The sequence below is a fragment of the Brassica napus genome, chromosome C7 (assembly GCF_020379485.1).
Source record: "Brassica napus cultivar Da-Ae chromosome C7, Da-Ae, whole genome shotgun sequence".
Classification (NCBI taxonomy): Eukaryota; Viridiplantae; Streptophyta; class Magnoliopsida; order Brassicales; family Brassicaceae; genus Brassica; species Brassica napus.
This window is the reverse complement of record NC_063450.1, coordinates 30,470,160-30,481,242: the sequence shown is the minus strand read 5'-3', so window position 1 is coordinate 30,481,242 and position 11,083 is coordinate 30,470,160. Positions and strand designations below refer to the sequence as shown.

The following is an 11,083-nucleotide window of genomic DNA, read 5'->3' as shown; positions in this document are numbered from 1 at the left end:
TCTCTCAGAGTCGTCTCATCGTCTCTTCTCTATTCTCTCTCTCTCTCTCTCTCTCTCTCTCTTCTATGTTTCTCTCTCTCTCTCTCTCTCTCTCTCTCTCTTTTTCTCTGTTCTTCGTGTCTCTCTATGTGTCGTCGTAAGTCACAAAAGCCCCAATTCAATTTAAAAATCTGGGCCGGGTTTTTTTAATGTCGGGTGGGTTCCATTTTTAATGGGTAATCATTGTTTATAAAACACGATTAATAACTCTATAATCACGATTTGGAAATTCAATTAGAAAGGGGGAGAAAAAAAGATTAGGGGGAGATATGAAGAGAATTTATAAGCTTGGGTGGGCTTATGAAGAGGTAAATACTTTGGGGGGGGGGGAATAAGTAGGGTTTGAGTGTCTGTGGGTGGGAATAGGCAGACAACCCCATTATTTTTCATCCTTTTTTACCCACTATTTAGATCTAACAAAATTATACTGATTTTTAACACAAATCGAAGCAAAAACGAGATTTCTTCAAGATTCCAATTTTGTGGCGGATTATGGTCGATTCGGGATGGTGGCTGGCCGCTTCACGTAAACTCACGGCCAGGCGGCCGAGTTAACCAAGTTTTTGAACAGGGAATAAATCGAATTGTTTTTACTTTTTACTAGCATAAGTCAATTTATCTTTTCAAGAATTCGTGAACCAAAAAAGTAGAATGTGTCTCTCTCTCTCCTAAGGGCACTTGACGAAACCCTAATTTACTGCACCTTGGGTGGCCGGAGGCTGCTCCTCCGTTCGCCTTCTGTCACTCCTCCTTCGTGTTTCCTTTGTTCTTCTCCGTTCTCTCTATTCGCCTTCTTCCATCTCCTCGTCCAATCGATATGTTGTAGGCTCTGTCTCCTTCGGCGGTCTCTCGGTTCCGATGGGAGGTCAGGTAGTTATTGGAGTCTTGGTGAGTCTGGGTGGTTGAGTAGGCCTTGGGTTCTATTGAGGTTTTTTTATCGCTGCATGTGAGATATGGGTTTAGATCTGTATCTTCGGTGGTGGGAGTGGGCTTCGTCGGCTTTCATGGTGCTTCATCTCCTCTTCTCAGTTGGGTATCCTCACTCGGGGTTGAGTCTTGTGTGGATTCTAGCTTGTCATCTCGGTGTTGGATTCACCTTCCTCGATAACTTTTATCCTTCCCGTGCCAGTTCGTCGGAGTCACAGACTCGTTTTCCTGGCTTTGGGTGAGTTTTTTTGAGTTTGCTGTTACGGTGAGGCTGTTGGTGTGCATTGACTCTCTGGTAGCCTCATGTGGTTTTGTACCCCTGTTAGCTTTACAGTATTATTTTTCAGACGGACCTTCTTCCTTTCCACTGGATTTGGTGAGTCTCCGGATGTGGGGTTGGGTTTTGCCTTAGCTTGAAGAAGGTCGACTATTGGTATTCAGTAGTTGGAACTCATGTGTAATGGAATCTCCATGAGTAGTCAACTTGGTTCTTTCCTTTGTGGTGGCGACGAGTACGGGTTAGGCCTCTGTTTCGAATCGATATCAAGTCTCTGTGTGCACTCTGGTTTAGAGAGATGTTGGTCTACTTGTCTTCTTTGTGTTGGGTGTAATGGTGTGGTGCATTGTAATGGTTTGTTTATTTCCCTTATAACCACATCATGTTAATGGAGCTGGTTTCTGTGTGGTGGTTTAAATGTGTTGAAATTTTTTTGGGTCTTTGGACAATGGAAAGGTTTGATTTTGGCTACCGGCTTTCTAGCTTGCTTGGTGGTGTTTTTCCGGAGGAGGTATTCCCAACCGGTCCCTTTGATTTTTATGGGATTTGTGGTTAAATGAGTATACACTGTCTCGGGTTGGTGGGTTGGAGGCAGAAATCTTCAGCTACCTTCTCCAAACGATGGCATTGTCGGTTCATGATCCTCCTCATGCTTCCGGTTAGGTGATTTTTGGGCGAGTTTACGGGTTTGGGTTGTGATTCTTTTGATAGGTAGTGGCGTGTGAGTTAATCGGAAGCTGCATGAGCCGTGCATTTCAAGTTTTAAGGGTGTCTTTTTCTCTGGTAACACATTCTGTTCATGCCTTGTCTCCTGGTCCTTTATTGTTATGCTTTAGTCTTGACCAAAGTTTGTGTCTCTTCTTCTTTCAGTTTAGTTATTGTTTTTGCTTAGACCCGTTGTGTTTAGATTAATTTATGGATCTTCCGCTACTAGTTGCTGTGTAATCTATGTCACAATTGAAAATGTTGGTTTAATAATTTAACATTTTATGAAAAAAAAATTCATGAGTTTGAACTTACTTTCATACATTTTAATAACTTGTTGAAAAAATATTTACTAGTAGGCCTAAAATGTTTTTTAGCTTCCGGTCCAAACTTTAGGATTGGATCTGGAAGTATGAAATATGAAGTATGAACACATTGCATTTTTTTATGAAATGTTAAATTTATTGATCATCAGAGAAAATAATGTTTATGTAATGATTAGACTGAACGAATAAAACACTAATTAATCTAGAACCAAAGCTGGAGAAGTCCCCTTAAGTGTGGCTTCTCTGAGTATCTCTTGGACATGATCCTATTTCTCATTGTTTTATCAATGATCTTAGCTAGTTGATTAACCTGTCTTGGCTTCTTAAGATGATTACTGTCATTCCTCTACCTCCAAATCATGTAGATTGTAAATTGAAACACTAATCTCAACATAATGTAGCGAATATGATCGAAACCCCGGGTTGTTAGGTGAGAAAGAGTGCCATCCAAATCTGGATCAGGAGCTCTATCCAATAGAGTACGTACCACTTCTATTCAGAGCGTATAAGTATATGAGAAGACGAAGAACATATGGTCCCTTGACTCATTTGGTTCTCCACAAAAAAAGACAACCTTGAACTTGACCCCAAGTGTGCATACAATCACCTGTAGACAACATATTTTTTACTACCGCTAGGTTATAAACGCAAAACATGGCACTCCAAGTGAGAACCAAACCACTTTACTCCATGCTGTGACCGGTCCGTGCATACGGATTTGCTCCCATATCTCTGATGGAGAAAAAAATCATTGAACTCAGTCGTGCTCTTCCTCCATAAGACAACATCTTGAGTTAGCCGATCCTCTGCCAACTGATGAGTTTCAGTCATGTGGATAAGTTCTCGTATTTGTCTATCATGACATCTACGAAAAAAACATTCATCTCCATTCCATATTTTACAGACCAAGGCTGATCTTGCAATACCAAGCTTTTGAGTGCCAATCTCACCAGCAATTTCAATCGCCTTCCTAAACATAAGCATGTTCAGAATCACACCTTATGTCCATTATGGAATTTTATACATAGCAAACTATTTTGCTATGGGTCTCATCTTCAATAATTTTTGCCAAACCCAAGAACCCAAACATTGCATATTTTTCTCTATGTAGAATGTAAAAAAAAAATATTAATAGTTTTCTTTGCCACTTATGCGATCAAGCCATAAAAAGAAACTGAAAGTGATGATGCAGTCATGTATGAGATCATTTCCAACTATTTTTTTTCATTTAAACTTTAAATAAGTTTGTGATTTGTTCTAATATTTTTTTTTATAAAAAATCTTAAATATTTATATATTCATTTTCAATTTCAATTTATTGTTAATAATAATTTTTATTTTATAATAATTTTTTAAAAATATATTCACTTATTTTAAAATTTTACTTTTTGGAAAAATCTAATTTTATTAATATATATTTTATTATATTAGTAAAACTGTACAACCATATATAAAACAATATAAAATTTTATTTAAATAATACGATTACTATATTTTCCATAAATAATCAATTAAACATGTTCTATGTTGTTGTTTAAGTTTGTATGTGCTTTTAATTTTATAAAGTATTAGTTATATATTTTAATATTACTATATATTGTTTATTATGTTTTCATAGTCCCTCGAGAAATCACATTTCAGTAATTATGTTGTTTTGTTTTTTTTGAAAAAAACAGTAATTATGTTTCATTGGATGATTTACAAATTTAGTCGAAATCATGACTATTACAAATTTATATAGTATGACATCATGTCAAACTGTAAATTCTTTGAAAAAAATGAAATTTGATTAACAGACTCTTACCGAATAACTTTCCTCAATAGTACATCTTATGATGATAATTTTTATCACCAAATAAAAACGAGTGGAAATATATTGGAAACTAAATAGTCAAAATTTGACCAAAAGAAAAATAAAAGTTATATGAGGAAATTTCTATAATGATTCCAACAAGATTTTTCAACGAAATTGATAAAAAGATAGAAAAAAGGAAAAAGGGATACCCCTCCATCAGTTAAAGCTTTCATTAACTTCGATATAATTTCTTCCTACAATCAGCGCCAAAACATTAGTTCATAGTACAAACTAAATTAACATTGTAGTTCTGAATTATCTATAATAAAAGTTAAATTACCAACAAGATTACTGCCCAGTTCATATATTTCCGATCTTCAAGCTGATGAAATATGATCTGCATCATCAAATTTTATATTTATTTGACATATAACGCTTCACAATATTTTTAATGAACTGATCACGCTTCACAATATTTTTAATGAACTGATCAGGCTTCACATTGCTCATGAAATAAAGCATAACACTATCAACCATATAGTCACATGCTATCAACTGCCTATATACTATTACTGTATTAATATACTTACCATCATCAGTACTCGAATATATATCATTATCAAAAGAAAATTGTTTATATTCTTTCGGTGTGTGTGAGAAAATAAATTTATTTGTTAGTAAACACTATTCAACAAAAAAACTAAGGAACCAGTCAACCAGATATGAATATGCTAAACAAATTGATATACTCGAAGAAACCATTAATTACTTTTATGATTAAGAATTGATGATGATGATATATATATAAATTGTACATGTGTTGTGTTTGGGTTTAATATACTTTCTTGATGATGATGATTATATACATATGTATATATACAGTGTACATGGGTGTTTGTAGGATTTTATATACTTACTTTCTTGGCTTACCGGAGATTAGGTTATGAAGTTAACGATTGGTGCTGAAGATTGAGACGCAAAACGTGTAAGTTGAGGGGAATGAAGCCTGGTCCGACATCATTATCATTATCATCATCATCACAATGATCATATTGAATGGTCTCGAGCCAAGCATCATCCACCTGAACTTTTGGCTCAGAGAGAGAAAAGAAGATTAGAGAGAAGTTAGAGAAACTAAACGGCCATGCATTTTATTTATTCTAGGATGGGCCCTTTATATTCTGCGAAAGGCCTGGAGGATGGTTTCTTTTACCATTTTTATTCTTCTCAAAACCATTGAATTGATATTTATAGAAAGAGTACGGAAGCTTCATCGGACGTCCGCTTCCAGCTTCGGAACCGGAATCGGAATCAGAACCTTGCGGAAGCTTACATAATCTCGTTTCCAAAACACTTCTAAAATATTCTTTTTAAAAACACGTTGGAAGTTTACGATTCCGTTTTGGAATCAAGCTTCCATTCTTTAAAAAAAAAAACACAATGTCTTATATCAATAAAAATATAAAATTATAGTTTTAATTTATATAAAATCCAAATTTTAGTAGTATTGAATAGAGAGAATAGAAATATACAAATATTAAAATTAATACTATAAATTACCTTTATGCATTGAATTTTTTATTAAAGTAATCATATATTCAAATATATTATGTCAATTAACTATAAAGTATTAAAAATAATTAATACAATGATTTATTTTAAATTAATTTATGTGTATTTTCACAGTTTTAATATGAAATCATTTCAAAATTATTATAAATGAATAAATGTTTTATTTTAAATTTAATTAATATAATTTTTAGTTCTAGATTTTTTTTTTAAATCTTATATATGTATATATATATATATATATATATATATATATATATATATATATATATATATATGGATACGATTCCAACATGTATCCGCTTCCTAATTTTTTTCAAAATCTCGTTTCAACGCTTCTATATGCTTCTATACGCTTCTGCTTCCACGTATCCGCTTCCGTTTCCATGTAACATAATAAACATAACCATTTCAAAAAAGTATATGATATGTTGGGAAACTAAAATTTTTATTTTTTTTATCATAATCTTTTAATAAATTAATTTGTTACTCTTAGACAAATGTGACAAATGGAAGCACAAATTTTTGAGTGAATATTCCAATTTCAGATGTTCAGAATGCACGAGTAAGTTCGGTATACCTAAGATTCAAGATACATGTATGATCTCTAACTATACACCAGCATTATCTTTAAGACCAGAACTGTAAGCTGACAAGCTTGGTATGAAATAAAGACGTCCTATTTACACAATCACATTCAACTTTTAGACTTTTTTCTGTTTTAAAGTCAGAAAGTAAAAGAAAAAAGGAAGAGAAAATGTCTCTTTTGACAACCATTCATTAGCTGCAGAAAAATTAGATCCCTATCACAATTTTAGAGCTAACTAACATTCACAACTTGTGTCATCTTCAACAAACGTCACATCATTAACTGTAACAGAAATATTATATAACAACAGTGACAGAGAACTTGATAAGTGATAGCCACAACATTTATTGAATTTTCTTTAGAGTGTCAATACATTTGAAGCACAAAGACAGAAGAAACAGGTACAGAATATGCAAAGCTTTTCTGGATGGAAATGAGGGTTTGCATCAGTCCAAAGAGAGCTTGGCCAGTGTGAGGGAAAGTACCTTAACTCCATTAGACATGTCTTCAGGAGATGAATATTCTTCAGGTTTATGGCTATATCCTGCAAGAAAAGCACACAACCAAAAACAATATTAATGGCAACGCTGATCCGATTAAGATCACGGACTTATTGATTCACGTGTATACCTTTGTAGCACGGGATGAATATCATACCCATTGGAGATATCCTGGAAACAGCAAAATACAACAAAGTTCAACGTCACTCTTAAGAAAGAACAGTGAAAGTAGACTGGTGATTTGACAAAAGGGTCTATAAGTGTTCCAATTTAAATTATTTTAATGTTATGAGTTGTTATGGTTGATAGTGCTCAATTTGACAAGTTTAAAGTTGTTATTCCAAACATGAAACATGGAGATTTTGGTAGTACCTTGCCATGAAGAGAGAATCATGATAAGCTCGGCTTATCATCATCTTGTGTGATAAGTTTAGCTCTGTGCTTGCCTCTGCCATTTTCTTGATTACTAGCTTGTCTGAGAGAGCCGGTGGATCTTGATTTACAATCTTGAATTCTGTTAGCTTCACTTTTCGTTTTCGAGCAATCGTGTTGGCAGATTCCTGTATTTTCTTGATCACGGTGTTTCTTCTCGCTTCATCAATATCTCTTGTATCTTCAAAAGAACAGAAGACAAGAACTATACTCTCAGCTTCTTCAAGAACTTATACAAAGCATGCATTTGTAACATAGTTTCTCTTATTAATATGTGTGAAAGAAACATGGAATCCATACCGATTTCAAGATGAGATTTGCTTGGAATGCTGTTGATTGCTCCAGGATGTAGCTCCAGAATACCTTCAAAACAGCAACGGTTCATCTTGTGAATAAGTTCTTGTGGAATCATCAGTGAGGCAAAACTTACCAACAGTTCCTACAGTATCTATTGATTCTGATTCTAACACATGTTTCTCCACAGCAAGAGCTAACTCTGCAGCCGCAAGCCCGGCATCATTTCTGAAGAAATAGTCATTTGTAGATTTAATTAGTGGTTTAACCAGATGGTTCTAATCTTATAATATAAGTCACCTATATGGCATAAGCACAGTACCGGCGTGACCTCCATTGCCTTCAAATTCCACCTTCAAACTTGCTGGAGCAGCAATGGCGGTTACTACACCGATATCTAAACCTGAGGTCAAATAGTATATGATATTGGTTATTAGTAAGCAGACAGCCAAAAGCAAAGACTTGTTTTGTATGGATAAAATGGCACCTTCATCTTCGAGAATAGGTCCTTGTTCGATATGCAACTCTATAAAAGCAAAGTAGCATCCTTTCTTCAAGAACACACTCGAAAAGTGTTCATCTTCTGCGTACCCAGCTGATTTAGCTGCTTCTATAAAGGACACATTCTGTCCATCAACAACTGTAGTCTTTAATGCTTCTGCAAGTTCTTTGCTTCCAGCGAGTAAGCGGCTGTATCATTCAGGAACATTTACAAGTAAAGACAAAAGGCATCAAAATCTGTGTTTTGCTCAGAGAATAAAGATAAAAACTAAAGAGTACCTTCCTAAACAACTGATCCCAAATCGGGTAGGTTCTTCAGATGTGAACATGATTATCTCCAAAGACCTCTTCGGTTTAAACCCCGACCTTTAAGATAACAACAAAAAGATCATCTAACAACCACCTGGGGGGAGTTTTGCTTGCATTAAATTTAAGATGATTCATACCTTTTCAACACATTGATAGCTTCAATGGCACCCAAAACACCAACAACGCCATCATACTTCCCTGAATATGGAATAGCGTCGATGTGAGAACCAGTGGCTACAGCAGGAAGACTTGGCTCTGAACCATCCCTAAGTTAAAAGAGGAATAAAAACAACACACCACAATCAAAAACTAACCAAAATAATAAAGGAATCATCTTTCAACAACTAAGAGAGAGAGAGAGAGAGAGAGAGAGAGAGACAAACCATTTGCCAAATATGTTACCAACAGCATCCTCTCTAACAGAGAGTCCAGCAAGTGTCATCAAATTCTTCACATACCTTCAAATATCAACCAAGAAAGAAACTCAACTTCAGACTGAATAACAAAATCAATCCTTTGGTGATGCCTATTTACATACCTTCGTGCCGAGACATCTTTGTCAGTGTAGAGAACTCTCGTGACCGATGGAGAAGGAGCATCAGAGAAACTAGAGAGCTCTTCTATCTAATCAAAACCGAACAACATCTATTAATCCACCCTTCTTCTATTAAAAGAACACTTCAAAAGATTGAAAGAACCTGTTTTTGAAGTCCTGGAGCATCAACGGAGAGTGAAGAAGCGAGATTCATGGAGCCGAATTGACCCGGTTCGTGGATTGGGTATCCGGAGAAATCCTCCATTGTTCTAATCGTTGGGTTTGGTTCATGTTGTTGTTGAGCTGAGCTTGAAGGTAGTTGAGACCAGAGAAGAAGGGAGATAAGAAGAAGCAGAAGAGCAACAGAGCAGAAGCGAGTCTTCGATTCTAAAGATTCCATTTTTCTTTTCTTCAGTGTTTGATTCTGAGACGGGAGTTATTCAGAGTTCTCTGTCTTTTGGAGAATTTAATTAATTAACCTAAAAATTAATTTGGTATCAACATTCTCCAAATTGTTTAACCGATAATAATCAAACTCAGTGGGAGTCTGACACACAGTGTTTTGTTTGTACCCTATACCTCTTTGTCCCTATCTCATGATATCATGTGAAATATATGTATATATCTTATGGATACATTTAAGTTTATTGCATGTCTAGGAATCTTTTTCTAGGGGGTTAATTGTTTCAGTCGAAAGTTTTGGTCTCTTCCTCTAAATAAAAGACCATTTGCCTGTACTCTCTACCATTTGTCCTCATCGACCGTTTCAGGCTTTTATATCAATCATTTCTCGACTGTTCACATAGACGCCCGTTTCATCATCTTGAAAAAGCCCAATTGGTTGGATCCTTCATGTTAACAAGTCTAGTCCTAAATAGGGCAGTTTCATTTCCTACCTGAACGAGACAAAGACGTAAAACTCGTTGTCTACCACCCAGTTCGACATTCTCCAAGCTGCAAGCCAAGTCTTTGTGTGTAATTCTACCATATATAACTCAGTGTACCAGCTTTGACATCTCCTCCCGGTCATATGTATTTATGAAAATCCCCTGCCTTGCCCACAGTCCAGTTCACTTTGTTGGAGCTTAAATGTAAGGAGGAAGGGAAGACTAAGCGATATTTCAAATCTTGGAGCTTAAATGTAACATCAGCCTCCCACAACAATTCGGAGCGCCATGAAAGGCAAGCCACCGTTGTTGGATCAAACTTGGAAAAACTTGAGGCGCAAGATATCTCTTTCATACCAAGATATGGATTAGGGAAAAGAAAAAAATATAATGTTTAGGAGTTATCTAAACATTAGATATCTAATGTGTTTAGGAATTATAGGAGATGCCAAGAACTGGCATAACTTAAAAGTTTGAGACCTTTAGTTTAGAGAGATTTTCTATAGCAATACAAGATTGATTTGTTCTTATAGTGTTTGATTCAATAATTTGTATCAGAGAATTCTATTGAACTAAACACCCTTGGAAGACACAGGTGACGTTACTTTACAAACCGTAAATGAACGAAGCCGTTACAAGATGAATGAACATGTGTGAGATAGTTGTTGGCAACAAGCAATACGAAGGGAAGCAGTCCTTCGACTATACAGTGTCCATTACTAAATGACACTAGCTATACCGTATGGACCATGCGGATGAAAATGGCGTTAAAGGTTCACAAAGTATGGGAAACCACCGGGGCGAAGCTAGAAGTTAATTACAGTGGGGGCATGAGATAAAGAAAAATAATTAATGGGTGCGGTGCACCAATATAAGGTTTCTTGTGGGTGCATATGCACCTAGTCTTCCCTTACTTGCTTCGGCACTGGGAGACCATTGATCCATGAGAAGACGAACGAGTGAAGAATGATATGGCTCGAGCTCTTCTCTTCCAATACAAACCGGAATCGTTAATACTACAAGTTGGAAATCTTGAAACTGAAAAAGCAGTATGGGAAGCTATAAAAACAAGGCATATGGGAGCTTATAGAGTCAAAGAAGCTAGATTACAAACTCTAATGACTGATTTAACAGAATGAATATGAAAGATACCAAGACAATTGATAGTTTTGTCGGTAAACTTTTGGAATTGTCTACAAAATCAGCAGCCTTAGGCGAACGTATAGAGGAACCAAAACTTGTTAAGAAATTTCTTAACAGTCTACCAAAAAAGAAATACATACACATAAAAGCAGCACTTGAACAAGTCCTCGATCTCAATAAAACTAGTTTTGAAGACATTGTGCGAAGGTTGAAAGCGTCAGAGGAAAGAATATACGACGAGGAAGATAATCAAGG

The 11,083-nt window shown here is 35.5% G+C and overlaps 1 protein-coding gene across 1 annotated transcript; it reads right to left on the bottom strand.

The window, feature by feature from the left end:
• Positions 1–6,505: 6,505 nt before the first annotated feature.
• Positions 6,506–9,384, bottom strand: LOC106411035 (ureidoglycolate hydrolase). The gene is made up of 12 exons (XM_013851707.3): positions 8,962–9,384; positions 8,802–8,887; positions 8,647–8,721; positions 8,401–8,529; positions 8,234–8,320; positions 7,941–8,143; positions 7,754–7,856; positions 7,590–7,681; positions 7,460–7,522; positions 7,100–7,340; positions 6,858–6,898; positions 6,506–6,771 (listed from the first exon to the last, which is right to left on the bottom strand). Exons 1-12 carry the CDS (start codon positions 9,196–9,198, stop codon positions 6,674–6,676), a joined length of 1,455 nt encoding a protein of 484 aa, XP_013707161.1. The 5' UTR covers positions 9,199–9,384; the 3' UTR covers positions 6,506–6,673.
• Positions 9,385–11,083: the final 1,699 nt, after the last annotated feature.

Excerpts from the sequence above, each read along its gene's own strand:
- LOC106411035 (XM_013851707.3), bottom strand. The coding sequence starts at position 9,198 with ATGGAATCTTTAGAATCGAAGACTCGCTTCTGCTCTGTTGCTCTTCTG. Across the intron at positions 8,530-8,646 it reads GGTAACATATTTGGCAAATG|GGATGGTTCAGAGCCAAGTC; the intron begins GTTTGTCTCTCT and ends CTTTTAACTTAG. Across the intron at positions 6,772-6,857 it reads ATTCATCCCGTGCTACAAAG|GATATAGCCATAAACCTGAA; the intron begins GTATACACGTGA and ends CTTTTCTTGCAG.